The sequence below is a fragment of the Callospermophilus lateralis genome, chromosome 6 (assembly GCF_048772815.1).
Source record: "Callospermophilus lateralis isolate mCalLat2 chromosome 6, mCalLat2.hap1, whole genome shotgun sequence".
NCBI lineage: Eukaryota > Metazoa > Chordata > Mammalia > Rodentia > Sciuridae > Callospermophilus > Callospermophilus lateralis.
In genome coordinates, this window is record NC_135310.1 from 59,331,501 (window position 1) to 59,358,058 (window position 26,558).

The 26,558-nt window shown below is 41.0% G+C and overlaps 1 protein-coding gene across 1 annotated transcript in view; it reads left to right on the plus strand.

The window, feature by feature from the left end:
* Window positions 1-426: 426 nt before the first annotated feature.
* Window positions 427-26,558, plus strand: part of Prep (prolyl endopeptidase) — a 109,805-nt gene continuing 83,673 nt past the window's right edge. Inside the window, exons 1-3 of the mRNA XM_076858384.2 lie at window positions 427-701; window positions 5,641-5,715; window positions 25,925-26,058. Of these exons, the coding sequence (XP_076714499.1) occupies window positions 657-701; window positions 5,641-5,715; window positions 25,925-26,058 (254 nt within the window). The 5' untranslated portion in view covers window positions 427-656. The remainder of the gene's footprint in view (window positions 702-5,640; window positions 5,716-25,924; window positions 26,059-26,558) is intronic.

Sequence of the window (26,558 nt, forward strand, 5' to 3'; positions counted from 1 at the left end):
GCGGAACCAGCCGTTGTCCACCAGGGGTGCTGGGGTGGAGGGAGATGAGTTTCTTCCACGCTTATCACGATCTTTACTTCTTCCTTCCAAGTCCAAATCGCAGGCAATGGAAATTAGGCCACCGCAGGAGCAGAGGCAAATGAAATCTCCCTTCCCCAACCCTCCCCGGCCCGGAAAAAGGGCGGCTGGATAAGATGAGGCAATCCATCAATAGGCAAAGCCTGAGTTTCCTTCCAGAGCGCGGCCGCGGCAGAGCTGGGCGCTGAGGCCCGGCGGGCGGGCGGCCGGCGCGGGCGCGGCGCGTACCCGGCGTGCTCCTCCGTGCGCCCGGGCGGCGCGGCCGCGGCCGGCGCTCCTGCAGAGGGAGCTGTGCGCCAGACCTGGCGCCCGCACGGCGAGTTCTCTCCCTCTTGCCGCCGTTTAGGCCCGCCCGGCGGGGAGGGGCTCCCGGCCTCGCCGACAGCTGCTTCCTGCTAGGCTCACATCCTCGCCCCGCGCCGCCAGTGTGGTCGAGAGCGCGCTGTCCCAGAGCCGTCCGTCCGCCGCCACCGCCCGGCCGCAGCCCCGCGCCCCTGAGTCGCCCCGCGGCCAGCCCAGCCCTCTCGCGTCCGCTCCGGGAACCTGCGCCCTCCACGTATTCCTGCCCGTCCCCGGCCATGCTGTCCTTCCAGTACCCCGACGTGTACCGCGACGAGACCGTGGTGAGTACCCCTGCCGAGTCCACCGGGCTCCGGACCGCTGGAGCCCGCCCGCCTGGCCGACCGCCGCCTGCGGCTCATCTCCCTGCAGCCCCTAGCCCCTGCGTCCCTCCCCTCCCCCTCGGCCTTTGTTTGCAAGAAACGGGCCGGGGGCGCGGGGGCCCGGCTGGCGGTCGCTGATGGTCTGCTGGCGGTCTGCTGGCGGCAGAGTCCGTGGTCAGCACCGCTTCCTAAAATCAATGGGGTCAAGGGCAGACGCCCGGCTAGGAAGGGGCGCCTTAAGGGACTAGGAAGACAGAAGGTGTCATTGCTTTTTGACTAGAGAAGCCTCTTAAATATGGTGGTAGGAGAAAGTGTACGCCGGTGTGTGCATGTGTGTTCGTGTGAGATGATGTAAGATTTAAAAACAGAAGCAAAGTTTTAAAACTTAGAATTTTGAAGTCCTTGGAGTTGAAGCTCATTCATTCTGTTTTAAGTCTGCCCAGTCCTGAGCGGAGTGCTGGGCGTTGGTTGCCGGGGGCGCAAAGACCCAGACAGAGTAATAGGGAAAGAAAAGCAGAGACCCGCTATTGTCACAGGGCTGGTGTAAGTTTTCTTACACACAAGACAGGGAGTTGAGGGGTCATGGGGGATGGCCTTTTTCAAAGTAAGTTTTGCCTAGCGGGAGTTAGTCATTTACCTAAGCTGCAGAAGAATTCGAGGTAATTATTGAGATCCAGGGAGTGAAATTCTGAGCAGACACCTCTATTCTGGTGTAAAATTAGTTTGGCATTTTAAGAGCTGGATTGAATCCAGACATTGTGGTCATGATTCTTGTACGGATAGCCAAATTTCTCAGATCACTTAAAATAGAATTAGACAAATATTTTTGTATGATACACTTCTCTCTTTTTTTTTTTTTTTTTTTTTTGTTTATTTTGACCTGATTTGTGCCAGAATTTTTGTACTCTAAAGCACATCTCACATTGGGGTAAAGGGTGCCAAGGCATTAAAGGACATATTGTTGTAAGTGAAGACTTCCAAGTGTATCTCATTCCCACTGGCCAGCTGGGAACCATGTCTCTTAAGTCTGTTCAGCTGTTCACTTAGTAAATTTACCCTAACAGCCCAAGAAGTTCTTTCCTCGAGTCCCAAAGGTTTGTTTCCTTTGTATATGGGAATAAAACCATACTGCTAGAATGGAAAAGAGGACAGATTACTAATTCTGGTTTTATCACTCACTAGCTAGGGATATACCTGTTACAGGCTTTTTTTCTCATATGTGGACCATTAAAACTGACCTTAGGGCTTACTTGCTTCTGCAGTAATACAATTTTAGGTTTGTTTTGTTTTTTTAGGGTGGTTGTGTCTTGCTTAGTTCTTCGCTATTCTGTGTGGCAAAATCCTATAGTTGGTTTTTCTATGTTCAACAGTTTCTGAAAGGGTTAAATAGGGATTTTATAAGAACATTTAAAAGATTACAAACAACTTGGAAGGTTATACTCTGAATTTTAATATTCTCTAGTTTCTTTTCACCAAAGAACTCTTGATAACTAGGTCTAGTGGCCGAGGGAACACAGCTGGGGTCCAGCCTAGATCCTCTTCTGTTGCTCACTTAGTGTACTTACACTATCCCTGGCAGCCTGCATGGGCGGCCTTTTTCCTGAATCAGGGTTCTAGTCACTAAGCCCTAGGATTGACTTATGCATTTGATTTGGAACATGGGTTCGTTTCTCACCAGCATGTAGAGATGGCTATAGCTCTCTTTCTCACGTGAGCATCTTTTAGCCACATGCTCAGCAGTTTCCTGCTGAACTATGGATTAGAGCATGGAACGCTTTTGGTGGATTTCTGCCTTCTTGGGTAAAAATTTGGAAACCATGAAACTTCCTGTGCAGTTCTATGACCTTTCTCCATCAGTGTTTCTGTCAGGATATTCAGTCTTCCTCACACCATGATGGAAGAGTACTGGAAGGAGAACACAAAAGAGAATGGAGCTGACTTCCATCAGGAGGAGGAAAAAATAGGTGAATTGAGATTGGGAGTTAACCAGTTGGATAGGGAGGAAGGACATTCCTGAAGTTGAGACTAAAATAAAGAGGCAGTTATGGAGGCCTGGTTGGTTGTAGAATTGCATTTGTTTGTAGTCTTAGGAAGGCCATTGTGACCAGGCCATTCATTTATAGGTAAGCTTGAATGAGGCTGGGAAGAGGAGCAGGACCAGGTTTGATGGGTCCTGCCAGCTGAGTGTGAGTGTCTATATTTTATCCTGAAAGCAGTGGGCAAGTTGTTGTTCAGTATAGATATGGAACAGGGTTACCTAACACAGTGCCTTCTCAGGCCTCTGTTTTAAAACCTCTTGAGGAGGTGAGGAATGTTTTGCAAACTTACAATCAGATGGAAGAACCAGATAGATATATTATATGATTTGCATTCAAGGAATATGTCTGTGAGACCACCCCAATTGTAGGGTATGGTCTTATAAAAGAAAAGAAAAAAAAAACTAGGGTGGTGTGTGGGCCACAGCTTCTGGAATTGATTGTGGGATCACGCTGAAAATCAATTTCTTGTCCTCGTTAAAAATGTCTTTTCAATGACCAACCTCAGTCTGCTTTAGATGACAGTGCCAGGTCTGGGAAGATCTGGCTGTTTCTTTAGTGGTAGATGCCATTCAGTAGACAGCTTGGTATACTATACACAGGGTTCTGATTCCAAGTCCAGCTGTGCACCTGCCTTTTCCCACCACACCCTGCTTATTTGCTGAGTGATACAGCAGGATCTTAGATCCATAGGCTTTGTAGTTAGCTGTGGGTGGGTTGCAGTCCTACTACTTGTTAACCCTCAGACCTTTGTTAATTGCTTTAGTTCTTTCCAGCTTCAGGTTCCTCATCTGGCAAATGACTTCACGGTGAGGATCAAATGAAGTAATGTGGGTGAAATCTATGGCACAAATTTAATTCATAATCTCTAATATAAACAGTAAATCTGTTGGCCTTCATTCTTATTAACCTCTCTGAATTGCATTTCATAATCTGTGAAATAAGAATATCTACAACCCTCTTCCAGAGTTGTGGATATTCAGTAAATATTTATTACTTTGAGTCTAGCATTTGGCAATCAGTACCTTCTCTTAGTCATATAGTTTACATGATTTTTAGTTAATCTTTTCTACCTTTTTTTGTAAAAAGTTAAGTTCCTGGGTATGCCTTAGGTCATTTTTTTGAGTATCTGATCTCTACCTACTCTTAATCCCAGGTCTGGCACAGATCTTGCATACTGGGTTGGAGATCCTTTACAACTTTCAAAAATTTTTTTGATTTCATATTGCCAAGGACAAGAGAATTGTTATTTTAAGCCTGTTTTATAACCAAGGTGTGTAAAATATAAGACTTACAGATGAGATGGAAAGCTTTCATTCAGTGGTGACAGCTAAACTCCAAAGAGGTAAAATTGAAAATTGGTAATTTTATGAAGACCCATCAGGAGAGATTTTAGTCAGGTTCTACATTCCTTGCCCTTGTCAGTTGTATAGTGAGAATAGTTCCAGCATGTTCTACTTCATCTGTCCATTTCCTCGGGAGTTCTCTCACCTGCATCAGTTGAGACAGATGCAGAAAGCCTGGTGTTGTAGGCCATGGAGGTTGTTCTCACCTGGCAGTGGTTATGCTGGAACTTTAACCAGGGTGAAAAATAGGATTCAGATGTTCCTTTTCTAGGATACTTTGCTAGAAGGAGTGACCCTTACCTTCTGATATTTTCAAACAAAGCAAGAGATATTAAAAACTCAATCTGAGACAGAGGTAACCTTGCCAATAACCTTGTGCAGAAAGCCTTGACTGGAAGACTCGCATTGGTTACGGGCTTGATTGGAAAGACTTGTCGTTGTGGCTTCAGTGGATTGGATTAATCTTGATAGTTTGAGGGGGAGAGGTTTCCTTTTGAATAAGTTCTTTAGGCATCATGATCTGGAGAGTGGTGACAAATTGGCCCAGTTGTTCCTTCCAGCTTCCTTAACTAATCCCTGAGGCCAGGCCCTGGAATTTGTGCAGTCAGAAGCTTCCCAGATGGGGTGGCTCCCCTCTGGCAGGCTGTACTTATGCAAAGCAGCCCCTCACCCCACCTTGGTAGTGGGGATGTAGTCCAGTGACACTCTACTGCTGAGCTGCATCTGCAGGCCTTTATATTTTGAGACACGTTGTCTAAATAGCCTTGAATTTGTAATCCTCCTGCTTTAGCCTTCTGAGTCCCTGGATTTACAGGCCATACTGCCACACCCAGCTTACCCAAAGCAATTTTATTTCTTCATATACCAGGATAGTTTAAATGGTTATGCTTTCATATCTTGCTGTAAGTGAACAAAGGCATTTCGTAATAGTGTATAACAAGAAGAAGGGCTTCAGTTTAAAAAGTCTTCATGGCACATAAACCACCTTTTTTAGCCGGTGACAATCATTCGGCCACGTATTAGTGACTTGCTTTTTGGCACTTGAGACTTAAAAACAAAACTGACCATATGCTGTATTGTGGGGAGACTTTCTGATCACAGGCAACGCTTAGCAGGAGCAGGAAAATAAGCACGTGTGGTGGCTCCTTCTCAGAGTGCCCTCCTCATGTGCCTACAGTATTGTGTCTTGTGCTTTGCCCCTGACTGCACATTTTTGAGTTTCTTTAGCACAGCAGCAGGCCTTTGTTTTGTGTTGTTCAGACAGAGCAGTTTCCCATTCTGACCTTTCATCTTTCTTCCCTCTGCAGCTAAAATGTTCCTTTCACAAAGAGTGTGGCTTGACACCTTTGAGAACCTGCCAATTTTGGTTCATGTGGTAATTTGGGCAGACATGTTGCCAGTGAGCCAATTAGTTAGTATTTTTTGTCCCTTTCCTATTTCTCCATCACATTGAGAAAATACTAATTTTAATTGGGTTTAGGCCCTAATAATCTAACAGCTCCATATTGTCTTTTGCAGGTACAGGATTATCATGGGCATAAAATTTGTGACCCTTATGCTTGGCTTGAAGACCCAGACAGCGAACAAACCAAGGTAATTTCGGCTCATAATTAAAGATAGGCAGGCTTAGTAGTCAGCCTAGACTGCAGTTGTCAGTCTTTCTAGCCTCTCTCTCCTGTCTGTTTTTTCTGCCACAGGATGGTGTGTGTGCCTGGTGGTATTACCACTTTTTGTCAGATGATTCATGGGGAAAATGACCAAAGTTTGTATAGTCCCCAGGGGAAAGTCAAGTAACTTATTAGTTTGTCATGACACTAATGAACCAAGTATTTGAAATGAAAGGATTAGGAAGGAAGGAAGGAAATGGATTTTCACTGAAGAAAGATGATCTGAAGAAAAAATTGCCTAATGCATTTTTTTTTCCCTAAGGAGAGAAAGTCTTACATATTGAACAAATGTTGTTTTGCAAGCTGAATGCTGAGCTTAGGCTACCTTTTGATTTTAACACAACAAACAAGGACTAAATTAAAATATAAGAACATTCTTATATTTTATAAAGGTAATGTGGTGGAGGGGAGAATTTCTCTCTCTCTCTTTTTTTTTTTGTTATAAAAACAATGCATTCTGTTCTTTTGGAGAAAAACATATTATTCCAAGGAATCATCTAAAGTTTCATTTCATTAACAAAGCTGCCTCTAATTGCTATGTCCTCTGGATAGTTTTCCTGTCTTTGAATGAAGTTCATTATTTATACATACTCTAAGTGGTTAATTAAGCTTGCTTGCGAGGAGGAATGGTGTTTCTCAAATTCACCTCAAGATCTTGGACTCTTATTTATGACCATAGCACATATTAACTCAGTGCATGAGAACATGTGTACTATTTCTGATGCACTCACCATTCCAGAAGTTGGAACTTGTTTACAGTCCCAGAATACATTTCCCATTTAAAAAAAAAAAAAAAAAAAAAAAGAAGAAGATGAAAAGAAAAATGTCAAAGCTTTCTGGGCAATTTCCAGACCAGTCTCCAAAACCCTGTTCCTTAGCTCCAACTCATCGTGTGGGCCTTTGCCATCACACATACTAATGTTTCCTGAAGAACTGAGGTCATATTCCCAGGTTCAGCTACACAAAGCCATTTGGATTTTCCAGAAAGCATCCCCTCCTGATGTGTGCCTGGTTAATGGAATCAGGACCTCCCTGCTTTGACAAGGAAAGGCGTGTGTGAGAGAGGGGTGCCAGGCAGGGACATGGTGATGTATGGCAGAGGAGAAAGTGGAGGCAGGAGGAGATCGCTCTTACTGGAGTTAAGCCCATGGCCATCTCTCCCTTCTTTCTTCTATGCCACCCTGGCTTGCCTGCTTTCCTTTCTGCCATCCTCACCTGTTCTTTGCAACTGGAGTCTCTTCTCCTTGCTTTTCTATGGAAGCCCTTACAGCTTTCCTTATCCTTTATTCCTGAAGTCAGCACACTATCATCTCCAGATTTTCTGATAGTCGTTACTTTATTCTATAACCATACATTCTCTCCCTTTTCTAATTCCTTCAAGAAAGACAGAGGTCTTGTGGGTAAGAGTGGTTGATATTTGTGTTTTCATTCTTCTTCAAAGAAGCCTTGGGTTTTAGGTGAATGGGTAGAAATTCCAAGGTGAGAAACAGATGAGTGTCTTTGGGAGTAGTGAAGGCTCTGGCTCTGCAGTTAAGACCAGGGGGTAGAGGTAAACAGGTGTGGGTTGTTGCCTCAACTGTCACCTACAGGTGACCTTGACCACCTGCATTGGACTAAGCTGAGACCAAGGGATTGAGGCTGGGAGTGGAGAGTTGCAGGCAGCTGTGTAACTGTAATGGATAGAAAGCACCAGGGAAGAACATGAACTTACCAAGTATCCCTGGTAGACCTGTCCCCAAGGATATGATGATATCTTTGCCTGAAGCCTGAGATACACCCTGGAGTTTGCCAGCTTTTTTTAGTGATTGATCAATTCAGCCACAGCAGACTTTGTTCTTCATTGAAGATGCACACTTTGGTGTTCCTTAGTTAGTAGTGGCTGGTCCTATGGATGACAAGCTACTTATTAATGCCAAGCTTCCAATTAGTGAATGAAGCTGCTCATCAGTGAACTCATTAATGTCAAACTTCCAATTAGCAAGCTTGCAGTCAGCCCTTGATAGAAGCTAATGACATTGAAGTATATGCTATTATTTTTGTGGTATACATTTATAGGATGCTTACTGTGTGCCAGATAATTTCTCGAGAATTTTATGCACCCTGTCTCATTTAATTCTCTAACTCTTGAGTAGATCTTTTTATTTTTTCCATTTTACGGATGCAGAAATTGAGGTACTAAGTGATTGAATTGCCCATGGTCACTTATCTAGTGTGTTCCTAGATAACTCAGGTGATTATCAAGTTTGTGTTAAGTTCAAAGTAGGGAGACTTGAGGCTGTAATAGCTTGGGATGCAGTCTGTAGGACTTTATTCATGTCCATGCTTGCCATGGGACTTTGTGAGCCTTCATGCCCGGACCCTGGACCATCCCCCACACCCACAGTAACCTGTGTGATAGCATGCCTTAGGTGTCAGGGTGGGCAGCCCATGCCATCTCACTGCCTGTTAAATACACACCTCACTTACTCCTCTAAACAGGCTTGTTATTGATGTGGGCTAGTGTGTCATTTGGAGTTGAAAGGGTTAAATTTTGTTCTCAGATCAAAAGGATAGTAGGGTGTATTTTTCTTTTCTTTTTTTTGTAGTGGGGTGGTAGGGAGTGAACCCAGGGCCTGCCATGCTAAGCAGGGGTCTGTCTGAACAACACCCTCAGCCCCCAGGGTGTGATTTTTTAATGAACAGAAAAGCAGCAGGAACATTTTCTGCTGGTGGTCATAAGCATACCCACAGGGTGCATTGGCCATGCCTTGGTGTGAAGAGAATGTTAACATCACCTACAAAACAAAGAAAAGGCTGCTTGTTACATTTTTCAATAAAAACCTGTCAGAAGTGGGAAACATTTGTAGCTGTTTTATACTGAGATCTGAAATGCTATCAGTAGATCTTTGATTCAATCGTGTATTTAGTCTAGGTTACCTAATTTTGACAGGGCCTGGCATGTAAGGCTTTATTCTTTATAAAAGAATCTTGGGACAAACTGGTAGCTTGGAATATTTTTTAAAAACAGGGATAGGGATAGGAGGGGGTTGAATATGGGTGAATCCTTTCAAATGTTTTTAAAGAAGAAACAGTAGACCAGTACTGCCTAACAGATAGATAATGCATATGTAATTTAATTTATTGTAGCCACATATAAAAAGTAAGGAATGAAATTAGTTTTATTTTGTACAGTATATCCAAATCATTCCTCTTTTTTTTTTTTGCCAATGTTGGGGCTCGACCCCAGGGCCTTATGTGTACTAGGCAGTTGCTGTACCACCAAACTACATTCCCAACCCTCCGAATTATTCCTACATGTAATCAGTATAAAATATTATTAAGATGTTTTTACAATCTTTTTTAAAAACCGATTTTTTAGATTCCACCGTGTAATTGACACATCACATCATTTCATCCATATTTCAGTGCTCAGGAGCCACAGGGGGCTAGTGCCTACCATATTGGACAATGAAGACATGCACTCTTTCTTGTAAGAGTATGTGTAAAAAATATAAATAAGAATGAGCAGATTAAAAACCATCAGTTTTTGTCACAGGAATTCAATAGCAATGTAATATTAATATAAATAGAAAATTGTATAAAGCTTTATAATTATACTAATTGATATTAAAAAAAAACTTAAAATTCAAAGCTAAAAGTGGGATTCAACTGCTTGAACAAGATTACACAAAGGTAGAATGTTCTCTGACATTATTTTTATATGTCCTGCCATGCTTTAACCAACGAAATAAAACATGAATCAAAATATGGTGGAAGAGAAAACAACATTATCATTAATTGCAGATTATATATTCATGCATCGGGAAAACCTAAGGGAAATAACTGAAAATTTATGAAAATTAGTTCAATAAAGCAACTCTGTACAAAGTAAACATAAAATCGGTAGTACATACCATCAATAATGAAAAAAGAATCCATTTGATAATAACAAAAAGCAAATATGAATAACAAAAAGCAAATACCTGAGGATAATGTCGCTGTCAGGAAAGGGAAGATCTGGGGCTACGGATGAAGGTCAGTGGTAGGATGAAGGTCAGTGGTAGAACGTTTGCCCTGCATGCCCAAGGCTGTAGATTTGTTTCCCAGCATTAAAGAAAACAAACAAGAAACAAAACAAAAATAGAGAAATTGTTGGGGAGATCTGGAAAAGGGCAAGTTTGTGGCTTTATTGGTTATAGGGAAAAACCGAAATAATCATTTCCCAAGGAGGGAAGTGATTGCACATAATAGAATATATTTTATTAATGAGCTGGTATGAATTTATTAACTCATTGAGCTATTGAGATTGGCCAGTAACATGAAAAAGTGACTATGGTAGAACACTGAGAGAAGGATGCAAGGTCACAGTGCTCCAAATGACTACGACTTAAAATACCTTTGTGAAAACTATTCTAGGAGACTCTGTAGGAAACACAAACCAAACGTCAAAAGTAAGATAAAAGCAAAACTCAGGCTTCAAACCTTTTTAGACATTGAAGTGTGCTATGCTCTTGAAATGTATAAACCATAGTGAAATCTCAGTGGTATGAATGGGACATCAGGTAACCATGGAAATTTTCAGTATGACATGTGAGGGAAGCAGTTTGCAGCCATTACAGTGATTCAAAGCCAAGATAGGCAGGCCTCAGAGACCCATGCTTCCCATTCCATGGGCATTTCCAGCTTTTCCTCTGCAGCTTCTAGAAGTTTGCAGCAGTTTTGGTGTACTCCAAAGTTTTGGTAACTTGAGCCTACAGTCTAGTAATAAGAAGGATTCATTCCCTCTCACTTCGTCCCTCCACTGAAATTCATCTGCATGTAGTTAGTCAACTTCCTAATCTTCACCTTCCTGATTTCCTTCTGGGATGTGTACTTACTTTTCATGGCAAACAAAACCACAAACTCCAAACCCCACACTTTGTCTGAGCCCTACCCAACTTCTTTCTCCCTCAGTTGGTCTCCTGGCCCCTTTGGGTGTGCCCAGTTCAGATCCTATTTTTTCACGAGCCATCTCCATCTCCCTCTCTCTCTTTCTGCTGCTAACAAGCCTCTCCGAGGCAACACCTTTACCTTTGTTACACTTCTTTGTAACATCTCCCATCAATATACAGAAAGGTCCTCAACTCAGGAGGTTCTGTTAACAGTTTTCGGCTTGACTGGTGTGAAGGCAGTGCTCATTCAATGGAAATCATACTTGGAACTTTGAATGTTGATCTTTTCCTGAGCTAGCAATGTGCAGTGTGATTGATCCTCTCCTGTAATACTGGCAGCAGCGGCAAGCCCTGGCCTCCAGCCAGCCACCAGAAGTAAAAGTAAATTGCTGAAATTCTACAGTGTGTTGTGTTGCTACACGGTGCTGTTCAGTAGGTTAGTGTATACAACGTGGTTTTGACCGACTGTATTTTATCCTTATGGGTTTCTCAGGACATAATGCTACTCCAGGTTGAGGAGCTTATGAAAACCATTCTCTCTGAGATCAGTGATGGCCCAGTTGCCAAGTCCTGTGACTTTCAAAAATCAGTATTATGTCCAGGGGGAGCTGGGCAGACTTGTGTATACTGGCAAGGGACCTGTCCTTCCCCTTGCCCTGCATTGCCTCTTGTGGTCTTTGGAGTTTGTTCCCATTGCTTTCATCATCTGGGCAGAATCTTAGATCACTGGGGGAATATTGAATTAATATTTATTCTTCCTGGCCTCTTCACCCACATGCTACCAGGCAGTTCACATTACATATACCCTTTGCTCCCTTCCTGATAGTGATTAAATTCTTCCCTTTCCCTTCTCTGACTTGGCTTGCAATCACAAAAGATCCATGGTCCAGATAAAGAAGCCATGTCGTCATAACCTTAGTCTCCCTATTTTACACTATATTATTTTGGCTCATCCTCTTAGCTGAATATTCCAGGAGTTTACTGAGTATCTGAAGGAGGTATATAGATAAAGGAGACATTCACACCTTACAAGGTATAGCCACCTTACTTATAATTAACTGTCAAGTCAAAATTTCACTGAGACTGTCCTGGGGCTTGGGAACACTAGTTAATCAAACGTAGACTATCAGCTGCTTGTATCTGAAGACTCATCCCCCCCCACCCCTTGAGTACTACCCTGGACAAAATGAGAATAATGACAGCTACATTTCTACATTAAGAACTCTTAACAGGACAAACAACAGGAACAACAAAAGTTTTGTATATAGTCATTCCTTCTAAAACAATAAGATAAAATTTCCATTTGTTTCAGAGGGGGTGAAAGGAGGACATACTATAGATCTTATAGTACATTATATGCTCTCCCTTCCCATGGACTGAGCAGTTAGAGGCAGCCCTATATCTGCTGGGTAGGGACTCTTAGAAGCAATCTTACAGGGTAGGAAACCTGGAAATTCCTTCTCCTCTTCCCTTATACCAGCACTGTTTCTTTAGCAGGAAAGATCTTGATCTTAAAGGATCTAATCATCTCAACTTATTGAAATATCCTAGCATTTCAATGTAGATATTTTATAATGTCACAGATATCAGTGGAGAACAGAGTTTAGGGAGGTTAACCTGCCTTCCATGGTGCCCTTCCTCTGAAATCAGGTTTTTTTTGTTTTTTGCTTGCTTTTGTGTTTGTTCTTTAAGTTTAACCCTGGGAGGGCTGTAGCAGGAGTTTGTGTTCCTTTCCGATTTTAGTCTGGCCCAGGTTCACCTGGATCTAGTGCTTTCCCTAGGGTGGGTGCAGAGCCAGACTCTGAAAGAATAATAGTATGGACCTATGTGAGCAGGAAGGGTTTCCTCTGTTGTTGCCTGTCCTTGTCAGACCATAGCATTGTCAGACTGGCCAAGAACAAGTGAGCAAGAAGCTCACTCCTGAAACTTTCAGTACCATGAAGGCCAAGAAGACAGAAGACAGCCGTGAAGGCTGAATATTGGAGCTGAAGGATATTGGGCATCACAGGTATGAAAAAACTCGTTTTGGTTAACTTTGTTCCTTGAAGACTTCAGACTGGGAATATCCTCTTTGTGGATCATTCCTCTATCCTGTGATGTCCAGTGCTTCTATGTGGAAGATGGAATATCTGCCATTTGGGACCAGAAGTCAGAAGACGCACACTTTGGTCTTCTGTTTTCTTCTGTGGCCAGGAAGTTACCAAATCAGGATTCATTTTCTTTGTCTATGAATAAAATCATATATATTCACTTAGCTGCAAGGTGTAATGACACCCAAGTGAGAATGTTTGTAGAAGTTCTTTTCACATGCCAGTGAAGAGGGTGCTGTTTGACCCTATTGGCTTAAACCCTTTGGAATGCAGATGGTCCGATTCTGCTCCCTTAGTTGTTTAGTTGGACTATTGAACTTCATAGCCTCATCTCTTTATTTCATCCACGAAATGTAGCCCAATTTTCCTTTTGAATTCTGTATTTTTCACAAAAAAGATGCATTCTTGGCATTAACTTTTGAATGGAGCTGTGACTTTTAAGTGTGGTTTCATTGTTCTGAGCCTAGTGATTAAACTAGGCAAAGACCACCTTAAAGCAATTTGATAGGATCTCTTTTAATTAGTACCTTGTGAATCCCACCCATAAAGCTAGCCTATGAAACGCCCTCCCACCCATTCAATGTCTCAAATGTCTCATTACTTCCCATGGGGATGTTTAGCCTCATTACAGTCTATAAACATACTTCCCATAAGTCCACACTTGAAATATGTACTTAGGGTACAAATTCCTTTTAATTTCTGGCTGGGATAATTGTCAAAGGTATGAGGAAGTTGCTGATACTATGTCATGCCTTTCTTCTAAGCACTAACTTTCCCTTTTCTTTTTCTACCTCCTTCCTTTTTGCTTTCTCTAACCCTGTTTTCAATGCAAGCAGTGGAGACCAATTCTGGCCAAGTAATGGAAATAGTGGGCTTATGACAAGGATATGAGGACAGTTGCAGGGATGGACTGAAGGCAAGGCTTGAGCAACTAGATCCTGGGGCAGGAATTCCCACTCTTCATCCAATGCTGCTAATGCATTGATGATTTTCACTGATTCAATACCATTTTCAAGTGACTGCATCCCCAGAGAGGAAGTCTTGATTGGTCAAACTCTGGATGTGTACATGTCCCTCCACACTGCATCAGTCAGAGGAGGTTTTTGTAGAAGCTCCTGGAGTGGCAGGAAAGCAGCCTGTCTCACTTAGACGGGAGGGAGCGTGGCCTCATCCTCTCTTTATATTTGCTCCATCCCTCTTTTTCCCTTCCTCCCCCCAACCTTCTGTCATCAATTTACCCTCTGTTTCCTGTGCCAAGTATTAGGTTAAATGATGTGGATACACCGTCGTAAGACACAGATGTCGTGTGTGCCAGTGTAGAATTTATTTGCTACCCTGGGAGGACCAGAGGTTGCAGATGGCCAGGCCCGAGGTCAGTGCCCAGAGGAACCGGGCTGCATCTTGAGTCAAGGCTAGGAATCTAGCCCCATTCATTTACTGTTATGGAAACCTCCATTGTAGAAGAACAGACCTAAACCACGGATGAAATTGATACTACTGGTTACCAGTAATGAGTTCTGCTTCCTCACGTGTTGTTTTATAACACTAGAGAAGCTTATCGAGGCAAACATATAAAGTAGGATTTATTTATAAAGGGGTAACATAGACTTCTCCTGGGAGGGAGAAGCGGGCCATAGCTAGTATCCTGGTATCCCCAAAAGTAAGAGCATTCTGCCTCTTTTATACATTGTTGATTTTCTTTGTTCTCCTGCTCTCTTCCTACTTATCTCTCCCTTCCTGCATGACTAGGCCCAGGTGGGATGACCAAAGGTGAGAAGCAAACAGACAGGAGTGATCCAGGCAGGAAGAGGACCCTGGGTACGTTAATTAACGACTTTTATAACTTCCTGTAGGGAGGGACAATCCCTGGGACATATGACCTAAGCAATAGGTTGGAGCAAGGGCAGGTTATCTTGATAAGGGTGAAGGAAAAGCTGTGAAGATGTTAATATTTCAATCCCTCTGTTACCCTTGCCTATCTGCCTGTCTAATTCTGCCTTCAGAGTGCTTGAAGTACTTGCCATTAATATTTTCCCTGTAGGCAGTTACTCAGCTTTGGTATCAGTGTTGCGGCTTTTTTGTAAGGAATGTTGACATCACATACAGTATCTTGGGGCTACTGGTGTAGTTCAGTGGGAAAGCACTTGCATAGCAGGTGCAAGGCCCTTGGTTCATCTCCAATAATGTAAAATACAAAAAGAATAGATAAAAGACAGACATACTTATCTTTGGGAAAACAGCTTATAGCTAAAGAACTAAGATAATTATGACTTCTTTGAACCTAATTTGTTTATTCAATTTTTTTTCATATTTAGTTGCCTAAAATTCATTTTACTATCCCATTCTGCCATGTCTAATTGGGAAAAGTGCACACTCATAAAAAAAATCATATGAGGCACTTGTTAAAAACACAGGTGCCCAAGCTCTGCTTCTGGAGCATCTGATTTCAGTAGAGATCTGTAGTCCCATACTTGAGGTAGTTCTTTAGAAGTAGAAAGACAGGTTTGAATTATAGCTCCACAGTTTTACTGGATGTGAGGCCATGTTTTTAGCCTCTCGAAGCTTCAATTTTCTGGACTATAATTTGGAGAAAACCACCTTACATAGTTGTGGTGAAAATTAAATAAGTGTTTTTGAACCATTCTTCAAAGCGACAGGCACACAATAAGTGCTTAATAAATGTTCACTGTTGCCTTAGCACCAATCATTAATAGCATAGAAATTATCTGCTTCTGGAACCACTGAAAGACCTTGTTTTTACAGCGACCCAGGATAAGTCTTTTTATTAATCCTTAGGCTATTTTCCTCACTTTATTCATGGTTATTGCTCTGCTCAGATTTTCTTGTTGGATCGTTTTTAGTCATTTGTGTTTCTTAGAAAATTATCCATCTTGTTGAAGTTTTCAACTTTACTGGCAGGGGTTATTCTCTTGAAATGACTTTACTCTCCCTGTCTGTGGTTACATTTCTTTGTCATTCCTAATTTCTGAGTATCTATAACTTTTTTCCCCTTTTTGTGATTAGTTTAGCCAGACTTTTGGTACATCTAACTACAAACCTTTCTTTCTTTTAAAGAAGCAGTTCTATGACATAAAAGTTATACTTTTTAAATTTTCCTAGTTCATTAACTTTTTTTTATTCCACTTTTTGATTTGAATGTTTAGTTTAATTTCATTTTTTTTTTTTAATCTAATGGTAAATCCCTTTAGTGCAAATAACTTATTCTAGTTCCAGGTAGATAGTCTGCAGTCAAACTCCTCTGAGTTCCTCCTCCTCCAGGCTTGCTCCTGGTCATCCAGCCTCACCTTGCTCAGCAAACTCATGGCCCTGGGAGGGCTATTGTAACCAGGACTGTTGATGAACAGCAACTTAAACCCAGCTCAGTCTGGCTCCTATAAAAAGAAGAGCTGCGTAGCGCACAGGATTGGAGTCCAGGGTGAATGCATTTATGCTAGTCTGGACCAGGGTGCACATGGTATTTCTGGGAATCAGTCTCTTTGTCTCTTAGGTCCTCTGCTCATCTTTAATCATTTTGTTTTTAGCCACTTCTCCTATGTGATAAGGAAAGATGGGTCTTATCTCTAGGTTTCACACAGTCCTTAACAGCCCCATCTCTCCTAAGATGAGATGACGTCTATCTGCCAGTGTTCAGCTCTGCTCCTGAAAAAAACCCTTTCTGATTGCTTTGTTAGGGTTCACAACTACTTTATTGACTGTTGCTCGTAGAGGGAAATTGATGGGAGAAACACTGCTGATAAAAACGAACAGAGTTTACTTATATTGAAGAATGCAGAAGGGAGTTAGCATAGAAAATAGTGGTATCTGTAATATCTGTGTTATGGAGGTGTCAGCTATAGGAACCCAGGATCCTTACTGAGAGTGCACAGTTGCAGATGATAAGATCTGATGGAGAAAGAAAGTCAACTTCAAATTCTTTGAAGACATAACTGTCATTTTCTGGACCCAGTCCCTTTATTTGAGTACCAAGCACCTCACCTGGGCCAGATGTTCCTCCTTGAGTACATTGTGTAGGTGGCATATCTAGACATGCATACTCAGTTTCTCAGGCCTGGTCCTGTGCATTCCCAAATTAACTGCTGTGGGACTAGAACAGGTGGGCTCCTCTGGTGTGTGTGCAAGTCATGCTAAGGATAGCTGCAGCTTTTTCCTGCAAGGATATCTTGGAGCCCAGGATCTGGGGCTGAGGTGCTCTGATTGGCCTGCAAAGATCAGACACCCCTCTCTGACTGCAAAGTATCAGAAAGAAATAGATTTCTTTTGGCCATATCCCATGATCTTCAGTGTATATTGTTTTTCCTATTTTCCAAGTATTCTTATTTTCCTTTGGACTTCCTCACTGATAACAGGATCATTCAAGAAAGGATGTGGATGTGTTTACTTTCTTCATGATCCATATGTAATTGAAGTTTGGGTTTGGATTTGAGGTGCAAATAGCCACTTTCTTACCAGGTTTCTGCCCAGTAGAGTCACTGAGATAAATGGGATTAAAATTTTAGGCTTTGATTTGGATTTCCTGGTAGTGACTAGTATTGAAAACAAAGCTTTATCCTGAGGTTAAAATGAGCATCTCTGTTTCCATTGTCCATGGTTGATAATAACTAGCCCCAGTAAGGGAACAAGTTGGGAATGGGCTGAGAATGTAGAAAGAGCCCTCATTGGCCTTCTAGAAGGCCCCACCTTGCCTGTTGACCTTGTGTAGCTTAGCAGCTCCCTATTATGGGTTCTCCGTACCTGAGAGCAGGTGGTCCTAAAGGAGATGGGGTTGTCACTTTAAAGGACAAGTCAAAAGGATCTGGGCTCTCATGAATTGAATTAGATATTTCTCCTCAGGAATGAGTGGGGGGGTTTGTGGGCCAGGAAGAGAAAGGCACCTCACTTAGTTGAGGTTCATGGCAATGAGGTCACACATGTCCCAAACAAGCTTTTCTTCTTGGGGTTTAAGGTTTTTGTTCATGTTCAGTGAGTACTGGAAAAGAGAACACTTTTTTTTGGAAGAGAGGGGGTAGAGATTCCTCATATTATCCTTGGAAAGCACCTTTCCCCAATCTTCTGTAGTCTCAATTTATAGATGTGTTTCCTGGAAAGCAGAAGTATCTCTTTCTCTGTTTGGCACGACCAACTTCCAGTCTTCTAGGTAACTCCTGTCCTCTTGGGCCTTAGTCCTCAGCTTTGGGTGAGCTTTGCCACTTCTTGCTATATGGGGATCCCTGCCCATGGAGAGTAGCTTCTGAATTTTGCTGAAGTGAGGGGGATTCAAGAGTGCTGCCCCCCTGGCCTCCTGGACACTCAGTCCTTCACCTAGGCTGGGATTCTTGCCAGGCTTTGCTGGGACACCAGCCACTTTGTCCAGAGCTCCTAATTCTTTAACTAGGTCCTCTGTATATCATTCTCATCCCTGGGTGTCTGCAGGGGATTGATTCCAGGACCACTCCTGGATACCAAAGCCCTGGATGCTCAAGTCCCTCATATGAAATAGTGTAATATTTGCATATAACCTACATATATTCTCCTGTATACTTTAAATCGTCTCTAGGTTGATTATATACATAATACAGTGCTGCATCCATAGTTATTATACTGTATTGTTTCGGGAAAAGTGACAAGGGAAAAAAAGTTCATACATGTTTAGTAAGGAAACCATTTTCCCCCCAAAATACTTTTAATTCACAGTTGGTCAAATCTAGTGTGGGTGCAGAGTGCCAACTGTACATGTAGCAGAAACTCCTCAAAGTTCATGGGGTGTAGATTATACCATGCCTGGTTTTTGTTGGTAGTTGGAAAGGGGTGGTTGACACTTGAAAAGCAGGTCTCCCCACAGAAGTCCCTCCTGGTCACCTTGACCGCCTGCAGACCACACCACCCACTGCCAACTTAACCCTCCTGGAGGTAGTTTCCCCTGCCTCTGTTCTCTTGCACTCTCATAGCCTTTATCTTTATCCCTAATTCATCTTGTTAATCACCATGTGGCATATCACATTGTTTTGTATAAATATTTAGTTAATGAGTCACTGTGAGCATCATGTTTATTCATTTACGTAAGAATTGTAAAAGAATAGGATGGTTTTATGTTTTTTCATGACCTGTATTATTTGTTTATCTATCTATCATCTATCTATTTTGGTGGCTTCCTAGGTATTGAACCCAGGACCTAGCACATACAAGGCAAATGCTCTACTACCAAGGTACACCACCAGCTTGGTTTTTTTTTGTTTTTTTTTTATTTATACTTCTGCTTAGAAAGGCAGTTAGAATATACATATTTAGATGTGGAGCAATCTGTAAGTGAGCCTACTTATGTATATATATGTGTGTGTGTACATATATATATTCAATTAATAAGAAAAAATTCTTACGTTTATATACAGTGTGAAACACATTGTTTTGCCCTATGTATACATTGTGGAATGGCTAAATCAAGATATTTGCCATATACTATGCCTCACATGCTTATCATTTTTGTGGCAAGAACACTTTAAAATCAACTCTGAAGCAGTTTTCAGGTGTACAGTGTATTGTCATTAGCTGTAGTCACCATAATGTATGGTAGATGGCTTGAACTTACATCTAATTGAAATTCCGTGTCCTTGGACCAGCATCTCCCCAGTAACTTCATCCCAACCTTTGGTTACTATCATTTTACTTTTTCTGTGATCTTAACCCTTCTAGATTCCACATGTAAGTGAAATCATGAGGTATTTGTTGTTCCGTGCCTGGCTTATCTCATCAGACTTGAGTATTTCGTGTGTTAAAGTGCAGTGCTTGTGGGGACAACTTGAAAACATTCTTTTTAAAGGCAGGAGGAGTAAAGGAATCTCTAACTCCCAGACTCACCCACCCTCTGCCAGGGAGCTTGCTTCTCCTGCCCCTTTAAATTGTAATAGGCCCATTTAACATGATTTCCACCCTTGTAACAAATTTTTATGTGCACAATACAGTATTAACTATATGCACAATGTTGTACAGCAGATTTCTAGAATTGAAAACTGGTTTTTTAAATTATTTTTAATTTGTTCATCTTTACAGGGTATATTATGGCTATTCAATACCTGTATACAATGTGATCATCAAATCAGGGATAATAGGCATTTCCATCTCTTCTAACCGTTAGTCATTTTTATGTGCTGGGAATTTTGTGCTCATCTAGTCATTGTGAAATATATCATAGATTGTTTTGCCCCCAAATAGAAAGAACTGAAGGAGAACCAGTTGTGATTCCATTACTTGGTGTCCTTTATTGACCTTCTTTCTGTTCCCCTTCCAATTTACCTTTCGCTGTCTCTAGTGAGTACTATTCAATTCTGTTCTTTCACAATTACTTCAAGCAAGTGAGAAAAAATATTTGCCTTTCTGTGCTTGACTTGTTTCACTTAACAGACCTCCAATTCTATCCATGTTGCTGCTAATGACAGGGTTTCGTGTATTTTTATGATTGAATAGTATTCCAGTGTGTAAGTATCCATTCACCCTCTGAAGATTATATATTGATTCTGTATTTTGACTGTTGTGACTAGTGCTGCAGTAAACATGGGCATGCAAATCTCTCATTTGTGTGATTTCATCCCTTTTGTATATATACCCAGTAGTGGAATTGCTGGATCATATGGTAGTTCTACTTTTAGTTTTTTGAGGAACTTCCATACTGTTATCCATAATGGCTGTATTGATTTTGCTTGGTTTTTAAGCCTTACAATAGTCAAATAAAATGAGATATGAATAGGATTTCTTAGTTTTGAGTAGTTACTCTTTGCTAGGAAAATGTGTTCCAGTTAGTCTCAGATATAATCTAAAATGTTAGTCCCCTTTAGAAGCTCAGCTCCATGCATCATAAATGGACTTTCATGTGTCAGTTATTATAATAAATCCTGATTTGTGACTGTGCATGATAAAACCCCTTGAAGACCAAAGATTCTGCATTTACCTCACTATGCTTCTTTATCACCATGTGATTCTTCCAATATTTTTATTTCTTTTATCCTTATCCCTTTTGCCCAAATTTGTTCTAGTTTTTAGACCAAGAAGCCACACAGATCAAGAATTAATATATACATAAATGACAAGGTATTTTCCTGATTAAAGTATTAGAAATATTAGACATTCTTTGAAACTCTAAATTTAGCAAAGCCTCTTTACAGAAAATGTGCCACCATCTTCATGAGAAAAATTTTCCCAAGTACGAAGATGTGTGTCATGATAGAACTTGAGACTTAGGAATTTGAACATTTTTTGGTTTTGCATCTAGATACTTGACTTGGAAGAGTACAGACTTTAAGTACCACTCTACTTAAAGCAGTAGATGAACATTTGTGGATGGGAGGCCACAAAATTGGATGTATTAATCTTAAAATTATTTAATAGCATTATTAAGCCTGCTATTGTGTTTTATGAAAATATTATATGAGAAAAGGCAGTGGATCTGCTTTTAAGTAAGCTGGATTCCGTCATAGTATTTGTGATTATACTGTGATGTCAAAAAAGCAAAGCAAAATAGAGAAACCATTGAAGCACACAACTTTCCAAAGAAAATAGAAAAATGAACTGAGCATCCTATGACCTTTGCACCTGCCAAGGCCTAAGGGCAGCCTGAATGCAGTTCACATTAGAGTGTTGTCCTTAAGATTCCCCAGAGGAAAAGGTGAGACCAGTCAAGACCATCAGCCTGCTGGGATCTCAGTGTGGGAACCTACTTAGCATTCAGACTACTTACTTAGAATGTTCTGGAAAGCCTTTCTAGAAAGTAGACATCAAAACTGCAAACTGATGTGCACTGTGCACATTTTCTGTGTCCATTCCTATTATAATAGTTGTTCCTGCTCCTTCAAGAGGCCAACTGTTCTATTTGGCCTCTCACCTGGACTTCCCCAGTCTCATAATTGGCCTTCCTATTTCCACTTTTTGTTCCTCAGCCCCAGTCTCTTCTTCATCCAATGCAGGCTAATCTTTTAAAAAGATAAACATGGTTTTCCTAAAAGTCTCCTTAACCAGCCATGGCTTTTTTGCACTTTTGTCAAAGATGGAAGCTTCTTATCTGGCTATAAGGTGCAGCATCCTCCACCCTCAGCCAGCGCCTCCTGTCTCCCTCCCTCCGTGCCCCTGATCTCACTTTTCATACTTGCCAACCTGCTCCCCCTGCCAGGGACCCTACACCTGTGGTTTCACCTTTCTGGGGCACTCTGTCCCACCTTGCATTGCTACTCAATCTTAGTTCTCAGACCTCAATTCTAGAACCCACAGAAGGGCTTGCCTACCCACCTGTTTAAGTAAGTGCCTGCCAAGATCTGTACAAAAGATTGGTTTGTCAGTTTCTAAACCATTGTGGATTGAGGTTGTAAAATATAACAAAGTTGCTGCAATAATGTCACATTGCTACAAAGGTTCTCAGTACTCACCCTGGAATCTGTACTCATCTCATCATGAGTAGGCTGGTAGCCGACAGTTGAGGGACAGCGCTGGGCTACACATGATGCTGTGAGTGGCAGTGTTGCCCCACTGATTCCTCTGCGTATATTCTCAGAATCAGCCACCCTCTGCAATCCTATGGCTTGGGTTTGCTCTCCCAGTAGAATGCGAGCTCTCATGGCAAGATCTTGCCTTGGATTCATTACCTACCTCCCTCCACAGTGCCAAGATCAGCACTACACACCAAGGTCTTTTAAAAATTTTTTATTGGTGCATTATAATCATAAAAAAGTGGGACTCATTATTCCATATTCATGTATGCACATGATATAACAGTATAATTTGATCTTTTTGTTTCAAGTATTTCTCCTTTGCCTGTCCTCCTTTCTCCCCATCCCTCTTCTTCTACTAATCTCCCTTTGATTTTCATGAGGCACCCCCCCATCTTTCTTTTCCTTTTTCTTCTCTAGCTTCTACATATGAGAGAAAATATATGGCCCTTGACTTTCTCAAATTCCATCTATTTTCCTACAAATAACATAATTTCATTCTTCTATATGACCAGATAAAACTCCACTGTGTATATGTGTGTGTGTGTTTGTGTATATGTGTGTGTGTGTATCATGTTTTCTTTATTCATTCCTCCATTGATAGACACCAAGGCTGGTTTCATAATTTGGCTATTGTGAATTGTACTGCTGTAGAGGAAGTTATAGCCCCTGCCTTTATGTTTGAATGTTGATCCAACATTTTCTTGTAGAAGTTGAAGTTTCTGGTTTAAGTCCTAGGTCTTTGCTCCATTTTGAGTTGACTTCTGTGCAGGGTAAAAAATAAGGGCCTAGTCTCATTTTTCTACACATTGATAACCAGTTTTCCCAGCATCATGTGTTACAGAGGCTGTCTTTTCTACAATGTATGTTTTAGGTGCCTTTGTTTAGGATCCGCCAACTGTAGACATGCGGGTTTGTCCCATTGTCTTCTATTCTGTGCCATTGGTCTACGTGCCTGTTTTTGTGCTAGTACCATGAAGGTTTTGTTACTATAGCTCTGTAGTATAACTTGAAGCCGGGTTTTGTGATGCCTCCATTGTTGCTTTTTTGGCTTTGAGTTGCTTTGGCTATTCTGGTCTTTTGTTTTTCCAAATGAATTTTAGGACGGTTTTTTTCCTAATTTTGTGAAGCATGTAATTGGTATTTTGATGGGAATTGCATTGAATTATATATTGCTTTTGGTAATGTGGCCATTTTAACAATTTTAACCATATTTATTCTTTCTATCTATGAACATTGGAGATCTTTCCATCTTTCTTGTGTTCCAATTTCTTACTTCAGTGTTCTTTAGTTTTCAGTGTAGATGTCTTTCACCTTCTTGGTTAGATTTATTCCTAGGTTTTATTTGTTTGTTTTTTGAGGCTATTGTGAATGGGATTATTTTCCCTGATTTCTTTCTGAGCAGGTTCATTATTAGTATATAGAGAAGCTATTGATTTTTATATGTTGATTTTGTAACCGGCTACTTTGCTGAGTTTGTTTCTTAGCTCTAGCAGTCTTCAGGTGGAACTTTTTGAATCTTCTTAGTATAGGATCATATCATCTGCAAATAGTGATGATTGGACTTCGTTCTTTTCTGTTTTTAGACCTTTTATTTTCTTCTCTTGCCTAATTGCTCGGTCTAGAATATCTAATACTATATTGAATAGGAGTGGTGAGAGTGGACGTTTTTATCTTGTTCCATACTTTAAAAGAAATACTTTCAGGTTTTCTCCGTTCACTATGATGTTAACTTTGAGTTTGTCATATATGACCTTTATGATAAGATAAGTTCCTTCTATCCTTAGTTTCTTCGTGCATGCTAGGTTTTAGTTAAGTCCACATGGATGCCCCAGCTCCCTGCCCTGCCCAGCCCAGCCCTGCCCTGCCCTGCCCAGCCCAGCCCAGCCCTGCCCTGCCCTGCCCAGCCAGCCCAGCCTAGCCTAGCCTAGCCTAGCCTAGCCTAGCCTAAGTAGGAGGAAATCTCAGGAGACCCAGGCTGCCCCTTTCTTCTCCCAGTGGATCTGCTTCATCTTCACATTCAATGTCAGTCTCTGTTATTGTGACTGATATATAGCAATTCCAGCCTCAAAGATGTTGCTAACTCACTGCTTGACCTTGACCAGGGTCTTTTATACCACTTGCTTCCATCTCCCTGTCTGTGAAGTAGGCATGATATTTCCTTCCACCGCAAAATGAGGTCATGCTCTTGGACACACTTGATCTTCAAACTGCTACTGCCACTGTGTGGCTTCTCAGATATGCATCAGTTTTGTAACTAAAAGCAAAAGCTATTTTCTTCCTTCACACTCTTTTTAGTGAGATGTAGTGGGGTCAGCAAACTCTTATATACAGGGCCACATAGTAAATATTTTAGGCATTGTAATCCACAAGGTAACAGTGGGTCTCTGTTGGTCCCTCTGCCCCCTGTTCTTTAAAAATATTTTAAAAATCTTTTTTAGTTCAAGGGCCTTAGGAAAACAGGCCAAGGCAGTTTGCCAAATCTTCACAATAGACAGGTGAGAATATATTCTGTAGAACTCAACAAATTTTATTTTCTGCGTGATAAAAATTGTAACCCAAAACAATTTTATTTTTCTTAAATTGGTCCTCTTGCAAAATTGTTGTTAATCACTATATTCATGCTTTACATTCTTTATTTTTTCAAGTGCCTTGTGAACATTAATGAAATTTAGAATAGCTTCTCAGCACAAAATGATTCTTCAGCTCAGGGTTGGTGGTTTGGGTAGGGGAACCCAAAACACTTAAAAGAACATTCTGAGTTCAGATGGACCCTGAAAGCTTGATAATGTGTCCAGAAGTGGACTGGTAATAATAAATCTGTGCCATATAAATACATTCTTAATTGTTTCCTGAAGTTTTTCCCCTAATGATTTACTTATGTATAGATGTCTGATGAAACTTTCTGTTGAATTTAGAGCTGACACAGTTATTCTTATTTCTTACCAACAGCCAGACATGAATTATTGTGTGGCCAAGTTTTTATAGTACCATAAATATTCTAACTGCTTAGTTATAAATAGGGTGTGCTTGGATACAACTGATCTTTTTTAAACAGCCCCTTTCCCTGCCTTTGCTGCCAAGATCTCCTGAATGCTCCAGGCCATCTCTTACCCTTCTTATAAACCATTGTCCATATTCTTATTCAATGCCAATTTCCATTTCTTAAAAAATATTCTTTAGTTGCAAATTTTAACAAAGTTCTCTGGAGTTGATATGGTGGTAGGTCTTGAAATGGTAAGTCAAAAACAAAATCAGTGCAGTAGTGTCTAGATATCTCATTTTCTCTTTGATTTTTTCTGGGAGCGCCACCTGCTGAACAAGAACTTTGGCACTGTAAACAGATCACTTTCAAGCAGAGTATGTTTGTAGAGAGCCTAGGTTGAGGAGCTGGTTCTGCTACTCCCTGCCTGTTTAATGTTAGGCAGTTTTTGAACACTTGGAGCCTCAGTTTTCTTATCTGTAAAGTTGGCCTGATCATCTTCTCTATAGGATTTTTGTGGTTTTAAATGAGTTAAGATTTGCTCTGTAAGCATTAGTTGGGTTAGTTCCATGTAAGAGTTTTTATTCAGGGAAAGACTTGATTTTGCTGGTACATATTAATGGATAACGTTCCACATGGGAAATCTTACATGTGATCAGCTTTGTCCATTTTGGTTTCTCCACAGGCCTTTGTGGAGGCCCAGAACAAGATCACTGTGCCCTTTCTCGAGCAGTGTCCCATCAGAGGTTTATACAAAGAGAGAATGACTGAACTGTACGACTATCCCAAGTATAGTTGCCACTTCAAGAAAGGAAAGCGGTATGTGGGATTGCTTTCATTTCATTTCCTATTTTTCAGTTGAATGCTTTCTTAAGCTGTTTAGAACTTGTATTTTAAAATTTATCAGTTTATACAATAATTTGATTATAATGGGAATTAATTTCTGTGCCTGAATATATGAATAATATATTTTTTCTTTTAGGTTTGATCCAAATTCGTAAAGTAATGGTTAAGAAGTTTAAAGTTTAGTAGAGATATGTCCTATAAAGAACTAGATTATAGGAAATCATTGTTGTCCCGTGGCTAGTGGTTGATAAGATAGGATGATTCATAAACAATAAAGATGTGTTTGCCTCTAAAATTAATTATCTTTGGCTTATACTGCTACTTGAGAACATTTTATTATTTGCATTTATCCTTCTAAGAATGATGAAATGGGTCAGGAAGTGGAGTCTGTGAGTTCAGCCCTCTTGTTCCTCTCTTTTAACACCTACTTAAATGTATTATCTTGTTCTTTTTTTAAATCTCTTTGAAGCCAC